The 20,334-nt window shown below is 45.6% G+C and overlaps 2 protein-coding genes across 2 annotated transcripts; both read left to right on the top strand.

Annotated features, from left to right (window-relative positions):
• Positions 1 to 441: 441 nt before the first annotated feature.
• LOC136453998 (uncharacterized) lies at positions 442 to 6,703 on the top strand. The gene is made up of 5 exons (XM_066454550.1): positions 442 to 1,000; positions 3,634 to 3,699; positions 3,760 to 4,447; positions 6,500 to 6,592; positions 6,688 to 6,703. Exons 1-5 carry the CDS (start codon positions 442 to 444, stop codon positions 6,701 to 6,703), a joined length of 1,422 nt encoding a protein of 473 aa, XP_066310647.1.
• Positions 6,704 to 6,732: 29 nt separating this feature from the next.
• Positions 6,733 to 8,843, top strand: LOC136453988 (uncharacterized). Its single transcript, XM_066454544.1, is given in 8 exon segments — positions 6,733 to 6,876; positions 6,955 to 7,231; positions 7,344 to 7,440; positions 7,524 to 7,657; positions 7,747 to 7,828; positions 7,918 to 8,050; positions 8,132 to 8,289; positions 8,378 to 8,843. Coding segments are annotated over 8 exon segments (1,491 nt in total).
• Positions 8,844 to 20,334: the final 11,491 nt, after the last annotated feature.

The raw sequence follows: 20,334 nt of genomic DNA, 5'->3' as shown, positions 1-20,334 counted from the left end.
AGGATGACCAACTAATTATCTTACGTTGCTGTAGGTAGGGTTACAGGTTCCAGTAAGAGGGCAGCAGAGGGAGGGCAGCAGTGTCAGAGGCTAAAAGCAAGGTCAAGGAAAGAAGGTACTTGTTTGCATGTGTGTGTCTATATATTGCAAGCAGAAAAATCATATTTTCCTTGGTGGTGGTTGCAGACGACGAGATATCATACTACGGGCCTCCTGCGCACAAGTGTCGGTACTGTGGTGCGCAGTTTTGGTACCAAGAGCGTGTGAAAAGAACGTATCGAGGTGAAGGAGACCGTGTACGTTTTCATCTCTGTTGTAGGGGAGGTAAGGTGCGCTTGCCTCTTCTAAAAGATCCCCCCTCCATTTCTAGCTGGTTTGTTGAACCCAAATGGTGATACTTTCTCTAAATACTTCATCAAATCTATACGTTCATACAACTCCATGTTTGCTTTCACTTCACTTGGTGCTAAAATTGACATGGATATAAACAAGGGTCCTGGCCCGTATGTCTTTAAAATTAATGGACAGGTCCACCATCGAATTAGATCTTTACTACCAGATGAGGGTAAGTCTCCTGTATATGCACAACTTTATATTTATGACACTGATAATGAGGTTGAAAATCGAATATCAATTTTTGATAGGGATAGGGACTGTGAGGGTGAGAATGAAATTGATAGAAGAATTGTCGAGGGCTTAGTGAGGATGTTTGATGTAGCAAATGAGCTGGTGAAATCCTTTAGGGCAGCTAGGGACCTATTGGTCCAAAACAATAGTTGCCGCCAATTGCGTCTCAGGTTATTGCACGATAGATCGAAAGCTGCACCTCAGTACAATGCACCAACAGGATCCGAGATAGCTGCTTTGATAGTTGGTGACTTTTCGGAGGAGAAGAAGAGTCCTGATATAATAATTCAGGATAGAGGCGGTGGGCTTAGAAGGATTAGTAACCTTCATTCTAATTACATGGCTTTGCAGTACCCAGTTCTTTTCCCATATGGTGAGGAGGGCTTCAAACTAGGGATCAAGTATAGCCACACGGGGACCTTGCGGGTTAAATCTAGGGGTGAGGTTACAACAACGTAGCTGTGAGGCCACTACATTGTTATGCGGCGACCGATTGTTCCAGCAGTATATAGTCGATGCATTTGCTTCAGTAGAGGAGAATAGGCTTCGATTTATTATTAGAAACAATAAGAACCTAAGGTCAGAGATTTACAAGGGTATTCATGACGCACTACACAAGGGTACAAAACTACCAGGACGCAATGGCTATTTGTAGGTTCTATGGGCCTCCAGACTTGTTTATCACCTTTACTTGTAATCCCAAGTGGCAAGAAATAGACGACTCCCTTGCATTTATACCAGGCCAGAAAGCTAACGCTAGACCTGATATGGTTAGTCGGGTTTTTAAATTGAAGGTTCAGGAGCTGGTTTCGGTGCTGAAGAAGGGTACTTACTTTGGAAAATCATGAGCAGGTACGACTGCTATTTTTAACATACTCGGTATCTACTAGCATTTCTCACGCTAATTTGTAACTAGCTCTTGGTCAAATCTAGAGTATGCATGGCGAAAAAGTAGGCAGTAGTTGCATGCTCCAAGGATGCATGGGTGCATCAGACTGGCTAGCAGCATGCATGCAGAAAGTAGGCCATCATATGCCCTGCACAAGAGTTGAGGCTCACAGCTCTCCTACTAGCAGCCTGTTCGGTTGGCTGGTTCGTATCGTTGCTGGTTCGTGAAGAAGTACTGCTGGCTGGTTTCTGTGAGAGAAAAATACTGTTCCGGCTGGAAATTTACGATCGTTTACGACAAGCCACAGCCAAACGAACAGGCTGTAGCTTTTTTTGTGTGGAGGGCACAGGCATCCATGCTGAGACTAGGTGCTTGTTTAGTTGCACTTCATTTTGCAAAAAATTTCAAGATTCCCCGTCACATCGAATCTTTGGACCCATGCATGAAACATTAAATATAAATAAAAAATAAAACTAATTACACAGTTTAGACGAAATTCACGAGACGATTCTTTTAAGCCTAATTAGACTATGATTGAACACTAATTGCCAAATAACAATGAAAGTGCTGCAGTACTATTTCGCCAAAAATTTCGCCAACTAAACAAGGCCTAGGAGACACCGCCATCCTCGATAAGACTACCCACAATGTGAGTCAGAAGCGATGCTGAAACATGGAAAAGTGACTCTTGCCATCGGGTAGTGCCATTGCGTGTAGCGATGCCGAGTTCAAAAACATTGGCATCGAGGAACCTACATGCATCGGTGCTGAGGAATAAAATAGTATTTCATTGCTGGCGTTTGCTGCTTGCTCATGCATAGGAAATGAAGATGATGCTCTGACATTGGTCCCTACAAGCACATGTATGTCGATGCTGAACACTGTGATGTTGGAGTGTTTTTTCAGCATCGGCTGTGATAGTTTTCTCAGCCTCGACTACGCTGTGGGTAGTCTAAAAGTAGTAGGCAGCACTCATGGTTGCCAGACCTGCCGTCCCTTTTCTCAACGATGCATCCTGCAATGAGTACTGTGGCTTGTGGCCCTGCGTGCTATTGTATGCCACAGCTATGTGTTCCAAGTAGTTATCAGTGAATAACCTTTTAGGACAAAGCAGCTGTGTTTTCACGCCAGAAGGTTATTCAATCCTCCAAGTGTACATGAAAGCGTTCCTGCTAATGTCACTCCCGGTAATGGGCCGTCCGATGCAATTACAGAGTCTGCCATTCCTGGTGAAAGCACTCCACAGGAACTGAAGCAGATTTTTTTTATCGTTTCACAATTCACCAGAACGACGAAATTTCTATAATACCTTTTTTATTCTTTTTTTCTTCTCTTTTCTTTTCTTTTCCCAACCTTATCTACTAGGTGAATTGCACGCCCGATGCCCGACCTTATCCTATTCGCATCTCCTTCAACCACCGACGCCCGACGGCCGCTGCATCCGCATCCCCACGCCTGACGACCTCGGTGACTCGGTGGTCCGCGCCCGGTGGCTCCACGCGGCGGCCCTGCAACTAGCGGCTTCCGAGCATGAGCACGGCAGCGACCCCGGTAGCCCCGTGTGGTGGCCCTGCAACTAGCGGCTTCCGAGCGTGAGCACGGCAGCGACCCCGGCAGCCCCGCGTAGCGTCCCCACGCCCGGCACCGTAGCTCTCGCCCCCAACAACTCGCCCCTCGGCGACCCGGTGGCCCCGTGCTCGGCGGCGCCCGGACGCCCCAACGAGGGCAAATCCGCCCGTTGCCGTGCGCTGGGCCCACGGGAGCAGGCGGAGCCGATGGAAGCTACATTTTTTAGCTCCCACCCTCTCTCTCCTCTTCTCTCAGCGGATATTCCGCGACTCCGAGCGTGAAGCCATTTTCCTTGCCACCGTTTGGTTGAAGGAGAGCAAAAAAGGCTCCAGGAGCTGCCTAAGGAGCTGTACCAAATGGCCCCTACCCATTGCCTGGATACATGATCTTTCAGTATTCCTGTCTCTTCGCCTGTGTTAGTTTACCATAAAAGCATGCCGTAACCAAATAATGCATGCTATATGATTTATTCGACTATAGTATTCATTGCGCTCACAGGGATCCTATCTTTTGATGCCATATATTCTTACCGTTGCTTTCTGTTTCAGTGCTCTACACTATTGAGTTCCAGAAGCATGGTCTACCTCACATGCATATTTTGCTTTGGCTTGAAGGTAACTCGAGAGACCCACGGCCTTCGTTTATTGATTCAATAATTACTGCTGATATACCAGATAGAGTTTCAGACCCTTTGGGTTATAGCCTTGTCGACGAATTCATGGTGCATGGTCCTTGTGGGGAGCTTAACAAAAAATGTCCATGCATGAAGAACAATAAGTGCTCGAAATTTTTCCCTAAAGCTTACCAGCAAAGCACAATTGTTGGTGAGGATGGGTTCGTGCAGTATAGGCGTCCTGAATCTGGTAGTTATGTCGAGCGGTACGGGGTTAGACTTGACAGTGGATGGGTTGTTCCTTACAACTTGTCTTTGTTAAAGAGATTTAGAGCCCACATAAATGTTGAATGGTGCAACAAGACACATCTAATCAAATATTTGTTTAAGTACGTCACAAAGGGTCCAGATCGTGCTAGAGCTGTAATTGAGAGCTTTGATAATGACACTCATGCTGGCCCCTCTCAACAGCACCCTGTAGGTAATGATGGCACCACTCAGCCACAGGTAGATACTCAGAAAAAAGATGACGAAATTGATGAAGTTAGGGAGTATATTGATTGTCGTTATTTATCCTCTCATGAGGCTGTCTGGTGTATGTTCGAGTTTGATATACATTATAGGACACCCTCAGTAGAGAGGTTATCTGTGCACCTGCCTTTCATGAACAACCTTGTGTACCAGGCTAACCGCCCCTTAGCTGATATTGTAGATGACCCTCGTTCCCTGAAAACAACATTGACTGAGTGGTTTTGCGCTAATAGGGTGTACCCATCTGCCCGAGAACTAACGTATATAGAATTCCCTACTAGGTGGGTTTGGGATAAAAAGGATAGAGCTTGGTATCCCCGCAAAGGATCCAAGAAAATTGGGAGGGCTATATATATAAACCCTAGTTGTGGTGAGCTGTACTACCTACGTATGCTCTTGAATGTTGCCAAAGGTGCTACATCCTATGAGGATCTTCGAACTATCGCTAGTGTTATGTACCCAACATTTAAAGATGCCTGTCAGGCGCTTGGCCTTCTTGGAGATGACAATGAGTGGCGTGAGGCTCTTAGAGAAGCATCTGTCTGGGGATCAGCCGCTCAAATGCGCCAGCTTCTTGTTACTATAGTACTTTTTTGTTCAGTTTGCGACGCGCCCTCCTTGTTCTCTGAGTTCTATACTTATTTCACTGATGATATACATCATAAAATCAAGATGATGCTGCAACTACCATTCTATACGGTTCCAGAACAGCATATTAAAAACCATGTTTTAGTAGAGCTTGATAATTTATTTAGTAAGAATGGTGCATCGATGACCAACTATGGATTTTCGAAACCTAATCTTAGCCTTTGTAACAAGGTGAAAAATAGGCTGCTATCAGAGGAATTGGCTTATGATCCTATCAGTCTTATGCATATCCATGACAGCCTTGTGAATCGATTAAATTTTGAGCAAAAACATATATACGATGTTGTTATACAATCAGTTTATGAAAAGTCTGGCCAATGTTTTTTTGTTTATGGCTATGGTGGCACTGGAAAAACATTTCTTTGGAATGCAATCATTTCGCGGTTATGGTCTAAAAAACTTATTGTTCTTGCAGTAGCCTCTTCAGGGGTTGCTGCACTCTTGCTCCCTGGAGGACGTACTGCACATTCCTGGTTTAAAATTCCTATAGTCATTGATGAGTCATCTGTTTGTGAGATTAGAAGGGGCTCATTCCTAGCAGATTTAATAGTCCAATGCTCTTTGATAATATGGGATGAGGCCCCAATGATCCATAGACACTGTTTTGAGTCACTAGATCGCAGCATGCGTGACATTCTTGGTAAACTGGACTCTTCCAATTTTCATAAGCTCTTTGGTGGGAAAACGGTGCTACTTGGTGGAGATTTTCACCAAGTATTACCTGTTGTCGAGGGTGGGAGTAGATCAGAAACCACAGATGCATCCATAACTAACTCCTACATCTAGAAGCACATTAAGATACTAAGACTTACAGTGAACATGCACTTGCTTGCCATGGCAGACAGTGGGTTACCTATAGAGCAAGTGAAAGAATTTAATGACTGGGTGTTAAGTATTGGAGATGGTACTGCATAAGGAACTGTGCATAGTGATGATGGAGACTCTGAGTTAGTAGAAATACCACATGATGTTTTAATCCCAAGGTTAGAGTCGGCCATTGATGATATAATAAGATCCACATACCCAAACTTAGCCACATTATACTCGGATCCAGCCTACTTAAGGGAAAGAGCTATTATCTCTCCAAAAAATGACACTATCGATGAAATTAATGGACGTGTCCTCTCTTTAATCCCAGGCCATGAAAAGGTATACCTTAGCTCAGATGCATTGGTTGAGTCTTCAAAGGAACATGGTAATTTAGACTTGCTTTATCCAGTTGAGTTTCTTAATTCGCTGCAGTTCAAAGGCATTCCTCCTCATAAGCTTGCACTTAAGATTGGTTCGCCTGTGATGCTTCTACGCAATCTGAATCAAAGTGCAGGCCTCTGTAATGGTACATGTCTTATAATAACGCAATTAGGTGATCGAGTTGTGGAGGCTCAGATAATTACAGGATCACACGCTGCTGAAAAAGTTATCCTTCCTCGTATTGCCTTGCACGTATCATGTACCAAATGGCCCTTTGTACTTAGTAGGCGGCAATTTCCAATTCGTCTATGTTATGCAATGACCATAAACAAGAGTCAAGGACAAACCTTGCAGAATGTTGGCCTCTACTTGCCATGCCCAGTGTTTAGCCATGGGCAACTGTATGTTGCTATATCACGCGTAACATCTAGGAAAGGTCTTAAGGTCCTAATTGATGATGATATAGATTCAGATTGCACCGTCACCCAGAACATTGTATACAAGGAGGTGCTTCAGGCCCTGTGGTAACTATCGGCCCATGGCGCCAATCGTTAGCCTCTGTTCCGCATGTTAATGCCTATTTAAATGGTGTATGCTTACAACTTGCATCTTACTGAAGGTCGTACTCGGTCTAATGATTTCTTTGCTTATGATTAAACGACAGATGGCCGATAACATGTTGTCGGAGATTAATCCAACGAAGTACAATTGGCGTGTCAAGGTTAGAGCCGCAAGGATATGGCAGTTTTCTGGCACTTCCAAGGGGAAGGAATTTAGCTCAATGGAACTCATTCTCGTTGATGAAGAGGTGCACCAGTTAACACATCTAATTTGTTTTTGAGATATATCTGTTCTTGTTACCTTTACTCTCTATATTATTCTACAGGGCCTAGGGGTCACAGCCTGCATTGGGCAGAAAAACCTTGACAAGTTTTCTAGATCCATATCTGAAGGCCATTCCTATTATATAAGGAATTTCCAAGTCAGCAAGCAAGCACGGAAGTTTAGAGCTATACCCAGCATGTACACCATATTTTTCACGCCGTGGACCATTATTGAAGAAATCCCTCCTGAGTTGTCCGCCAGCCTGCCGCTCTATGTATTTAACTTTGTGGATTTTGGAGATTTAGATGATAAAGCAAGGCATGGGGATGGCTTAATAGGTATGCACCCTAACGAATTCTACAAAACTAAATTGTGCTTATATGCTTAGGTAGACAAACTGTGATGCGGTATACCTATTGTACTATATCTAATGACGTGTTCATTCAACAGATGTCATTGGGCAACTCACTGTTGTGCATCCGATGGTGCATTCTAGCAGTTTGAATGGCCCATCTGTAAGGCGGGAAGTGGAGCTGCGCGATCTAGAGTATGATTGCTATTTTTTCACGGTCATTTGGAAAACCCTTTATAAAGAGGTTACTAAAATAGGTTGCGTTCTTAATATCGCAGTGACCACATTTTATCGATGACTTTATGGGGTGAGCATGCAACATCTTTTGAGGACCAGTTCCTTATTGAGACTATAGGAAACGATGAGGCGGTTGTGATCATTTTTGCTGGGGTCCAAGCAAGGCTATTTTTAGGTGGTGCTAACTCGTGCTAACCATTGATATTTAGTGCTGAATCAAATTTAGAGTTCTGATCCAAGCATCCATTTTTGTTTTGCAAATAGGTTCGGCCAGCTGTCGGAGCCATGCAGCAACGAAATGGTACATAAATATTGACATCCTTGAGGTTAATGCTTTCCGTGCTAGGTATGCGTTACTCTCCTTCGTCTTGTTAAGTTCTATAGATGCATGTCTACTTGAATCTTTTCTTATTTGCTCCCCTCTTTTCTCCATAGCTTACAAGGAAGAGGCTCTGAGGTTCAACTTCTACCAGGGGGTGCTGATGCTGCAGCTGGTGGCTATGACGAGGAAAATGCTAATAGGAAGACCGTGTCCGAACTCTTGTCCTTAAACCCCCATGAAGATAATGTAATGCATGGTCCCATCTATATTTATATCCATATGTATTATAGTGTAATGGTTAACTTGTTGCCTTCCACATTGCATTAGGATGTACGCTTTACATGCCATGCAAGTATAAGGGAAATAGACGTCACAAATGGTTGGTGGTACAAAGGTTGCAGCGTATGTAAGAAGGGTTTGAAGGCAACACTCCAAGGGTTTGAATGTGTAAACTGTGCTGAGACGGAGCCTATGATCGTTCCCAGGTAAGATTCTTTATCTGCTAAGACCATGTCTCTAACCTTTATGTGGTGAACATTGGTTTTCTAATATGTTTTCTCGATGCATGCATAGCTACAAGCTAAATGTCGTCATCGAAGATGCCACTGGTCGTGGGAAAATATTTATGTTTGGAGGTGTAGCTGAGTAGGTCGTAAGGCGGACTGCTGCTGATCTTGTGGAAGAAAGTTCGCCAAACTAGATTTTATTGCCTGCCGCCCTGCGTGCTATTGTAGGCCGCAGCTATGTGTTCCAAGTAGTTATCAGTGAATAGACTTTTAGGACAGGGCAGCTGTGTTTTTAGGCCAGAAGGTTATTCAATCCTCCAAGTGTGCATGAAAGTGTTCCTGGTAATGTCACTCCCGGTAATAAAGAACCAAGTGATGGGCCGTCCGTTGCAATTACAGAGTCTGCCATTCCTGGTGAAAGCACTCCACCTCTAAATGCTCGTACCTCCACTCCCCCAAGAAATTCATCCGCCAAGGGAAAGGAGGCAACTGGTACTGTTCATGAGGACCATGGGTATGCCTTTTGTCCCTAATGTTAGCTTTGTCTTGTATATGCATGAACTACCTGTTGCAGGACCTTAGCAAGTATATCCTCTTTGGTATAAATAGGTAGATAAAATGTTATTTGTTGGAGCATTCTAATTTTATCTTCCCCGTGCAGGAACGTGCTAGGAAATAAACGACTACGATCTGCTCGCAAGGAGTTATTTCCTTCCAAAAAAGAGAAACAAAGGTTATCTAATTTACTTGGTATTGTTTCTAAGTATAAACAACATGCATGGACCATATAATGACCAACAATCCTTTCAAGTTACAGTGAGGCATGAAGCTCCATCTTTATGGTCTCCACCACCCTGTCTACTGCTATCGCTAAATAAAGAGTCTGCCTTGTCGCTTGTGCTATGGCAATGATGTATTTGTACCTAAGAGTACAATAATCCATCTAGAATTAGTAGACTGTTTGCAGTGTCCTATTTCGTCCCTTGGCTGACTGGTGCCCTGGTGTCACCTATGTATGAAGCCAATCCTAAATAAAAAGTTAACAGGGACATTTCCTATTTGATGTACTTGTCCAGTACTGTTTTGTACCACCTACGTGTGAAGTAGCTTTGAATATATAATGTTATCTTCTCCTATGAGTTTCTGGCTAGCCGTTTGTGACATTTCTAGTGCTACGTTCGTAACCTAATTATTTTGTTTTATGAGAAAACTATATTTGGCACCATTCCATAGTTTATATGCGAGACTGTTTCCAGCTTTACAAGGTACCTATTTTCGAGTTATGTTGGTGATGCCCCTAGCCTACTATCTTCTAACATTCAAATAGCAATAGACCTCCAGCATCATTATTGGGATTTAATAAAAAAAAGATCACATTCCATGCATTAGGTCCTCATAGTACAACACTAACTCCAAAGACATCATGTCCAGCATCGAATAAAATACATAGCCCATCCAAAGTGTGCTGCTATGATAGGCAGCCACTATTGACCTTGCTATTAGGAAACATAACTAGGTTGAACAAAATATACGCAAACTTAGTGATAGATTGTAGCCATCGACTGACCCTGGTTCGGTACCATTGTCGTCCTTCATTAGGGCTTTAAAATTTTTCATACCCACTGGTGGTAGCTTTCCCTAGATTAATGTCGCCTATGACATCCTCCTTGTTTGTGCCGCCTCCTGCTAGATTTGTGTTGTCCGTGCTATCCTTCATGGCACCAGTTCCTCCTAAGACAGTTCCTCCTAAGACAGGCTCTGTCCAAAAATCATCTGGAAAAAGCTCTAGTGGTTTCCTGCAGTACAAGTGCAGTGGCTTATGTAAGAAACTGAAGCCGTTATGTACTACATATATATTCAAACGATTTAGCTCCTATATCATTATGGGCTCAAAACGTGTCCCAGTGACACATATAATTAAAACATATACCACTGTTTGTACTGCATGAGTTTTGATATCATGTATTAGAAACAATTTCAAACAATCAGAACTTTATCTGGTAAACTAATACATTAATGATATTGCCCACTGAGAATATATCATAAATAAAAATTTGAGCCAATTACTCTTGGGGATTTTTTTGGGAGCTCCACTTGTATAATGATATACCTTTTGCATCCTGCGGTTGAGCTTCCATGCGTAGCTCCTTCAGACCCTGTAGAATCATGTGCACCATTAATAAATATCCTTGTGCATGTGTACCCCATACCTCGGTAGAAAAGGCAACAACAACCCACTTAGACTACATCTTAAATATAGCTTCATACCTTGATTGGCTGTGCATCTTGCCTCATCCTTGTTGTGCCCTTCACGTGAGAGTCGTGAAGGACCAATTCCCTTGGAGTATGCCTCTAGGCTGTTTGGGACATAAGGACCAGTGAAAGACATGGATTGGATTGCTCCAATAGATTCTGCAGGTTCATTAGGCACAATGTATCTTCTCTTCACACGGACACTCCTCTATTTGTTATCTGATGGTACTGGTAATCCAGATGCCAACTGTGAGGCGCTATGCTTTTGTTGTGGCTCTGAGAGATGCATACTTTGTCCAGTTTCAGCATGAATATACACGTCATGAAGCTGAGAGTTGATGCCAACTCTAACAAAAATGGGAAAAAGTTCAGGTCCAACCGTAACAATGAGTGCCCTTACATAGTCACGGTTGTCCCTAGTAGCTTCAACACATTCCATCTTTTCAAACTTACAGAAATAATCAAGAATGCCCTTTACATCATCCCAACCCCAACATTCTCTAGGCAATCCACTTATCCTCACCCAAAACCTTTGCAGCGTTCCATGTGCTCCTATGTTCTCCTCCCATCTCCTCACTACCAAAGCATTATTGGAACCAAATAATACCTGCCCAATTGCAGCCTTCTCTAAGATGCTTATGGATGGAAACTCGATGAGATAAGTTCTAGGACCTACTAGAACTGCTTTCCAAGGGTACTCAAAATTATAGACCTCCCGTAGTATGCCTTGAACAACCTCTAGAGTGGATTCCGAAGGACCCAAGGTTGATGCAATTGCACATCTCTTTAGTGTGTTTACTCTAGCCTCACAATCTTTGCTAGGCCCTAGCCAGATGAACTGAGGAAAATAAATAGAGTGCCGTTTACCTCCACGTTGAAATTTTGCTAGAGCGCTCACCAATCTAGCGCACTTAGATTGTTCCTCTTCCTTCCTTCCACCCTCCATCCTTGTAATTTTGTTGGCGCTATGGCCATTTTACTGGCCTTCAGTGACTTAAATATATGTGGGGAACGACCCTTCTACATGTCTGAGCCATGATTTGTATGCTCGAGCGGTTCAATTTCCCAGAGCAAACTATTGCCGAACAGTTAGAAGGGTACTGATAAAGGTGCCTTATATGCAATTGTTTGTACATGACCAGTTGCTACACTAGCCTATTTTACAAAGTTGCAAGGAAATTAACCAAAGGAAGATCTGCTGGCATATGGTCAAGTGCACCTCTAACCTTGTGCATGGGCCACCGAAGTGTGGAGCCTCATAGGTCAACGCTGGAACCTTAGGCGTCCAACTACCCCTACAATACCACCTCACCATCGCCCAACTGAACAATCAGAACTAGACCAAAGGGAACACACTAGACAAATAAGTGGAGTATGTAAATTTAGGCCAAAATTTTGTAAGGTATGTGGTTTCCATTGTTTGGTAAAGTAGTGTCATGAGGGGGACATCGTTAAAAAGAATCCCTATATAAAAGTTTGGCAGAAGGGCTGTCCTCTTATGAAGAATTAGTTGATTTGAACAACATCGAGAAGTTCTTATGAGTAAGGAATTCTACTTTATACCACTAATAAGGAGGAAACACAGGATAGCAAGATAAGAATAGGCATTGTTTGACCTCTGCAGTCAAGACAGCCGTATACTATTTGGCCATCTTATGGGCCAGCAATGTACCCCTTGTTTTTTTCATACATCCAGCGCACTTATGGATTCGCTAGGACATATATGTGATTATCTAGCTGCCATCAGTTTTCCATCAACTGTTTGGGTCCCTGTTCGTAAGCAGTTACCTTGTAGTTGCATGGTAGCAGTGTTAGCCCGAACAACCATGCCATTCCAAGGCAAGGTACACTAGCCTTCCCTATTCTAAATAGCGGCCTTTGCTTGCAGGCACACATCAACTATTCAACAATAGTTATATGACCGTTGGCTTGCATCCTGCCTTTCCTACACTGTTGTACGAAATGCATATATTAATAGAAGAGAGGCGATAGGGATGGATTCGGATCAGAGAAGTACGGATACGGGTGCGTACACCACTGCTTACCATACTTTAATTTAAATTCAGATACGAGTACATATATTGTTAGATACAAATGCAAAACGAATATCTCGAATTCGGATATCTACTTGATTTTGAGGATGACAGGTATCTATTACTTATCGATAGTTTAATAGTATACTAAAACCATAATGGATAGAGGGATTTAAAACATAGCTATATAACACCATGCACAAAGACAACTACAGAAAATAAAATAATTTAATAAATATTCTAATAATTAAATATATAAAATATAAGACAATTATAAATATTATATATCAATTGCTGGATTCAAATGAATAAAAATAAATTCTACAAGTATATAAACAAAATAAGATAGTAATTAATATGATTAGCCATATTAAAATTAATTAAACTTAAGATTTTTATATCGTTACTAAGATAGTACCGGCTTTGTCACATTTTGTCGAATACGAACGGGGAATCAGATAGAGAAGACTCTTCAAAAGCAAATACGGATGCATCCATTTACCATTCATATTTAGATTGAGTACGAATACGGATATCCATATTTATACTAAATGAATACGGATATCGGATCTTTCGGATATCTAGAAATCTTGACATCCACATCCATCCCTAGCCGATACCCGATACAACACCTGACAACGACATTTATTACTATAAAATATTTGTAGCACGTAATCGTTAATAAGAAGACCAGTCTAAGCAAGGAAGATTATTATTCGACTGTTTGCAGTTGTTCAATACGCCAACCCCTCCCCCCCCCAACCACACACACACAACGTTTGGCTATAGTCCTGTTTTATTTGTTCTTTAGCTTTTCAGTACTTTGCAGTGGGCGGAACTAGGGGGGCAGCAGGGCCGTGGTCCCCCCAATCCAGTAGAAATGTTTTTAATATCCCTATAACTACTGTAGTTTATAGCATATTAAGACATCATTTTACCCATTTTGTATCATAATATCATGATTTTTCGTTATCGATGCTAATTACATATATAAAACATTGAAAAAATTGGTGAAACATACCCTCATGTATGTATTTATCATACTTAGAGGTGTCATCGTATTTCTCCAGCCCTTCTTAAACAATGCTGCTGGTTCTGCCACTGGTACTTTGTGCACTACAAATTGTCCTGTAGGATGCGCCGAAACTAATTTTGGAACTACAAACATCCTTGGCTAATTGTAGTTGAATCATGCTGGGTGGAAGGGAGCCACAAAGTATCATTTAATGATATAAATAATCAGCCTCGGACCTATTCATCTTTTTCATTCTAATCCCATGTGACAAGGAATAGCTGGGTCATTTATACGAGGATAGAAACTTAATGCTAGAACTGCTATAGTTACTACTCGAGCTTTCAAACTGAAGGTTAAAGCTTGTTTCCTTGATAAAAAAGGGTACTTATTTTTGTAAGACACGTGCATGTGTGAAAGTAAAAAAATTTTGCTCTCTTTGCCTCGTGTTGCCTTAGATGACAAATCATCTACGGATAACAGATAACCATACAATACTAGCTTTTTCTGATAGTTCGTACCTATGCGTTTGGTCAACACCAGGGACATCCACAGGATTGTAGGAGTATCTAGCTTTTCCAGCGTGCGGAGCAGGCAGTAGTGGCATGCTTCTAGGATGTATGCATGCGTCAAATTGGCTACCAACATGCATGCATACGAGTATCAGGCTATCTAGCAGGTAGCAGCAAGCATGCAGAAGGTAGGCCACCACATGTGTTGCCAGAATCGATGCTCTTCTTGCTTCTTCGTGTCGAGCATCTTGATAAAAGTAGCAGTCAACATCATCCTTCTGCTCAGTCATGCATGTTATTATTGCAGACCAGTTTTGATTCCCTTTCCTTTACCTGTCACCTAGGTACACGTCCTTTGCATTTCCATGCTTCTTCGTGTCCATTAGTTCATTCTAAATGAGGGTTATTTACAAATTATAGGGGAATCTATCAATGCATCGTATATGATATATTTTGATGACACATGTATAAGTTTCATCCATAGAATTTTCTACATCCATAAATGTGGGGGTATTAACCCCTATACCCTTACGGCTAAGCTTGGGCTGGCCCGGATCGATGGGTTCAGTCCACCCGAAAGGTGACGTGCGGCCCAGTTAACCTGATCGGAGTCCCGCACAAGGAATCAAGACGGATTTGGCGACCAAGCAGGATCCTGGTCGGTTAGAATAGGAATCCTTATCCGGCCAGATATGGCAATTGTAACTGACTAGGATTAGTTTCCAGATCTGTAACCCTGCCCCCCGGACTATATAAGGCGGGCAGGGGACCCCTCTAAAAAATATCTCTCATTGACATACAGCAATACAAATCAGACGCAGGACGTAGGTATTACGCCTTCTTGGCGGCCGAACCTGGATAAAACCTCGTGTCTGTCTTGCGTCACCGTCTTGTTTGGGGCTTGCGCATCTGTCTGCCGATAATCTACTACCTTGGGCATACCCCTAGGTAGACTGCCGACCATATTTCGTCGACAGTGGCGCGCCAGGTAGGGGGTATGCGTACTGCTCTCCAAGCAAACAAGATGGTCATCATCTCCGGCTCCATGGCTACGCCCAACGGCCTCACGTTCACCGTCGGCCAGATCACCTGGACCACTAGCTCCGATGACTCCATCGCCATGGCCACGGAGGAGGCATGGATTCAGCCTGCGCCGACGACTACTTCACCTGCATCGGCTACGGCTCCGACCACGGTGAACATGGCTCCGACCACGGTGAACACGGCTCCGACCACGGTGAACACGGCTCCGACCATGGGACATCTGGCTCCGACCACGCCTACAGCCACGCCAACAACCCGTCGTCTGCTTCCCTGCTACAGAGGGAAGCAGATCGACAACACCGACCTGCTCGACTCCGTTGATCGGGTCGGCATCCAACTCGCTGAAACCCTGGCTTTGGTAAGTACGATTCAAACCCAACCTAACGAGCAGGTAACAGCTCTCCACGACAGATCTATCCGACCAGCTTGGACCAGTCGTCCTGTGCGACTTGGAACAGATCTTGTGGTCGTATCAACTCCTGAGGGGCGTTTCGCTCATCGCCGGCTAGACATCGCGACGGGTCTCTGACTCTGCGAGTACGAAGCCCCGACGGAGAACCACCAGGTCCAGCCCTACGGCCTGCAAAACGCTGCCTCCAGCTACGCGTACAACCTGCGACACCGCTCGGATCTATGTCCTGTACACCGACCTCGGCCGAAGCCATGCAACATCGTCAACATGCTCCGGATTGAAGATTATCAGGAAGGATCCGTCCACACAGTCCGAGAAGGTGACTCTAGCTCCTCATCCGGCATCGCGTCCAACGCATCTGTCCACACCAAGCTTCAGCGTCACGAAGATGAAGGCGTCAAATACGATCTGGATCTACCAGACGACGCCCCGGGTTTCCCCCAATTTCCGTCTTTCCCGCCAAGACGAGGGGATTTGATCCATGTTGTCAGCAACGACGAGCCGCCAGCAGTTGGCGAAACAGAACAAGAAAAGACTGCACGCGAAGCACGCAATATTGACCGGTTTAATCGCCGGCAAACCGAAGCTGAAGCAGACCAGGAGGCACGACGCATAAGGGTCCAACCGCGTGACCTCAACAATGCTTTCGACAGGGTGGGGGATAAACAAGTCTTCAAGACCCCAAGCGCCAACGTAGCCGTCGCCATGGCGACAATGCAGCGGCTGCCCAACACTCCCGAGACTCAAGTAATCCGTGATGACATACAAGCTTATCTGATGGCTGCTATGGCTCAGACCGTAGAGATGAACCAAGCCCGGGCTCCATCCGTTTCTGTCGAATCAAGCCACAGCCGCCAATACTCAAGTCGCTCACAGCCACTCAACCTACGTGGCTCGCGCAATAACGACCCATCAGACAACCGTCAAGGCGGAAACGGTGGTCATGATGGTGGTCGGGACGACAACCGCCGCCGGGAGGATAACCGCCACGACGTTCGAGGCGACAACCGCCGAGATAACCGCGACAATCGCCGTGATAACCACGGTCGCAGGGCTAATCCAGATGGCAATCGAGATCGCCGCGATGGCAATAACGATCTCCGCCATTACCTCGGTGGACGTGATCTGCGTGCTCGCATCAACCAGAGAGCCGACGATCGTGCATCCCATGAAAGCTATCGCCGTATGGAGTACGACACCGCCCACGGTCCGCCGGGTCTGAAGCAGTTCACTCCACACCTGCGCCAAGTCATATGGCCCAAGAATTTCAAGCTCGAGAAGCTTCAGAAGTACGACGGCAAGGAAAACCCCGAATTATGGGTCATGCTCTACGAAACCACGTGCCGCTCAGCCATGGCTGACGAGCACGTCATGTCTAACTACTTCCCAGTCGCTGTTGGTCATGCAGGTCACCAATGGCTGGTTAGCTTGCCAGCGAACTATTTTGACTCTTGGCAAGAGCTCAGGCAGGCCTTCATCGACAACTTCATCGCTACTTGTGAACAACCCGGCAACAAGTACGATCTGCAGCGGATCCGAGATCGAAAGGATGAACCACTGCGCGAGTACGTTCGGCGTTTCTTGGAGATGCGCATCAAGGTCCCATCAATATCCGACAACGAAGCAATCGAGGCTTTCGTCACCGGCCTCCGCTTCCACGACGCCCTAAGAGACAAGCTCCTCCGGAAGAGACCCGAATCGGTCACAGCGCTTTTGGCCACCGCTAAGAAATATGCGGACGCTGACGACGCTAAAAAGATAATCGTTGAAGAAGCAGCAAGGGTTCCACGCTCCGACCACCCCCCACACCGCGACGATTACCGTGGCAATCGTGGTCGGAACGACAATTTTGACCGCCACAACCAGCGCAACGACTCCCGCGACCACCGTGATCAACGTAATCAGCGGCGCAACCGCCGCGACGATTACAGGAGCAAGCGCGTTCGGGAAGACGACGGCGAGGTCAATACTGTGAAAAAGGGCAGCGGACGTCGAAACTACGAGGACGACTACGCCAAAGCATTGAAGGGACCCTGCCAGCTCCATCCTAAATCAAACCACACTATGGAGAATTGCCGCGTCCTCAAGACTATCTACACGCGTCAACAGGCTCCGGATACGTCCGACAAGCCTAACGACGCGGGGGAACAGCGCAACGAGGACAACGACGACGACGATGCGGATCCTCGTCATAAATACGTCAAGCCAACTGATCGTGTGCACACCATCATCGGCGGCAAGGTGTCCACTGAGACCAAACGAGAACGCAAGCTGCTCGCCCGCGCTTGCTTGAACGTAGCAAACACCGACAACCTTCTCACCGATCCGCGGCTTCCTCCGTGGTCTCACCGTGAAATCTACTTCAGCAGGAAGGACCAATGGGCTGCCATACCCGAGCCAGGGCATTTTCCCCTGGTCCTCGATCCTTGTATCAACAAGGTTCAATTCGACAAGGTACTGATCGACGGCGGCAGCTCCATTGATATACTGTTCAAGAACAGCCTGCCTGCTCTGAAAATAGCCCAGGCGGACCTGAAGCCGTACGAGGCACAGTTCTGGGGCGTTCTCCCCAGACAGAGCTCCACACCTCTCGGGCAGATCACGCTACCTGTGCAGTTTGGGACTCCGGACCACTTCCGCACCGACTACGTCAACTTCGTGGTCACTGATTTCGACGGCACCTACCATGCTATTCTTGGTCGACCGTCGCTCACCAAGTTCATGGCCATACCTCATTACAGGTATCTGGTGCTCAAGATGCCTACTGAGAAAGGAGTTTTAACCCTCAGGGGCAACGTATACGCAGCTTATACCTGCGAGGACGACAGCTTCAAAATAGCAGAGGCCCACGACCTCTCTATTCGCATGGCCGAGACCATGCTCGACGCTAAGAAGACCACGGCCGACCACTTGGAGATCCCAGAGCTCGAGGTTCTGTGCAAGAACATCAGGTCCAAGGAGCACAAGACGATCCAGCTGGTCGAGGGCGATCCCAGCAAAACGGCCCTCATCGGGGCCGACCTGGATCCCAAATAGGAAGACGCGCTCGTCAGGTTCTTGAGGGGCAACATGGATGTGTTTGCATGGAAACCTTCCGACATGCCCGGTGTACCTCGGGACTTGATTGAGCACTCCTTAAATGTCAACAGCAAAGCCAAACCAATCAAGCAGAAGCTACGACGTTTCGCTCGCGACAAAAAGGAGGCGATTAGGGTAGAAGTTACATGGCTTTTGGCAGCCGGATTTATCAAAGAAGTGTATCATCCGGAATGGTTAGCCAACCCGGTTCTTGTACGCAAAAAGAATAATGAATGGAGAATGTGCGTTGATTACACTGATCTCAACAAACACTGCCCTAAGGACCCCTTTGGCTTGCCTCACATAGACGAGGTCGTAGATTCAACCGCCGGTTGCGAGCTGCTTTCCTTTCTCGATTGCTACTCTGGTTATCACCAGATCGCTCTCAAAAAGGACGACCAGATCAGGACATCTTTCATCATGCCTTTCGGCGCCTACTGCTACACGACTATGTCGTTCGGGCTCAAAAACGCCGGTGCTACCTACCAACGCGCTATACAGGCCTGCCTCAACGACAAGATAAAAGACGGCCTCGTCGAGGCTTACGTCGACGATGTAGTTGTCAAAACCAAGGAAGCACATACCCTTGTTGACAATCTGGAACGCACCTTCGCAGCCCTTAATATGTTCCAATGGAAATTAAACCCAAAGAAGTGCATCTTTGGTGTCCCTTCTGGCATACTGCTCGGCAACGTCGTCAGTTACGACGGCATACGCCCTAACCCGGAGAAAGTCAAAGCTGTCTTAGACATGAAGCCCCCAAAAAAGGTGAAGGATGTCCAGAAGCTCACCGGCTGCATGGCTGCTCTAAGCCGTTTCATATCAAGATTAGGAGAAAAAGGACTACCATTCTTCAAACTGCTCAAATCGTCCGAGAAGTTCGAGTGGTCGGAGGAAGCAGACGCTGCCTTCACGCAGCTGAAACAATACCTCACGTCACCTCCGGTACTTACTGCTCCCAGAGAAGACGAAACTCTCCTACTTTACATTGCGGCAACCGATCGGGTGGTTTCCACTACAATGGTGGTCGAGCGCGACGAGCCAGGCCACGCCTACAAGGTACAGCGGCCAATCTATTTCATTAGTGAGGTACTCAACGAATCCAAGACTAGGTACCCACAGATTCAGAAACTGCTCTATGCCATACTGATAACATCCTGAAAGTTGAGACATTACTTCAACGGATATCGTGTGGTGGCCATGACCGAGTATCCTTTGGGGGACATCATTCGCAATAAGGATGCGAACGGGCGCATCGTCAAATGGGCAATGGAGCTATGCCCCTTTTCCTTGGAATTTGCAAGCCGTACTACAATCAAGTCTCAGGCACTCGTCGATTTCATCGTCGAGTGGACAGACTTAAGCACGCCTGCCTCTCCGGGATCCGACGAATATTGGACGATGTACTTCGACGGTTCTCTCAACATTGACGGTGCGGGAGCAGGAGTTCTTTTCGTATCACCATCCAAGGAGCAGCTCCGGTACGTCCTCAGGATTTATTTCCCAGCATCTAATAATGCCGCCGAGTATGAAGCATGCCTGCATGGTCTACGCATTGCGGTTGAGCTTGGAGTTAAACGTCTCTATGTTTACAGAGATTCGGCTCTGGTCATCAACCAACTCAACAAGGACTGGGACACGACCAGTGAAAAGATGGACGCATATTGCAAATCGATAAGA

Source organism: Miscanthus floridulus, chromosome 1 (genome assembly GCF_019320115.1).
Source record: "Miscanthus floridulus cultivar M001 chromosome 1, ASM1932011v1, whole genome shotgun sequence".
In the NCBI taxonomy this organism is placed as follows: Eukaryota; Viridiplantae; Streptophyta; class Magnoliopsida; order Poales; family Poaceae; genus Miscanthus; species Miscanthus floridulus.
Note: the sequence above shows the minus strand (reverse complement) of the source record. Positions and strands in the feature narration are given on the sequence as shown.

Bases quoted from the DNA above. Each gene is read 5' to 3' on its own strand.
- LOC136453998 (XM_066454550.1), top strand. From the start codon at position 442: ATGTTTGCTTTCACTTCACTTGGTGCTAAAATTGACATGGATATAAAC. The intron at 1,001-3,633 runs GTGAGGAGGGCT...TTTCTGTTTCAG, and splicing joins CCCAGTTCTTTTCCCATATG to TGCTCTACACTATTGAGTTC. The intron at 3,700-3,759 runs GTAACTCGAGAG...CTGATATACCAG, and splicing joins TATTTTGCTTTGGCTTGAAG to ATAGAGTTTCAGACCCTTTG.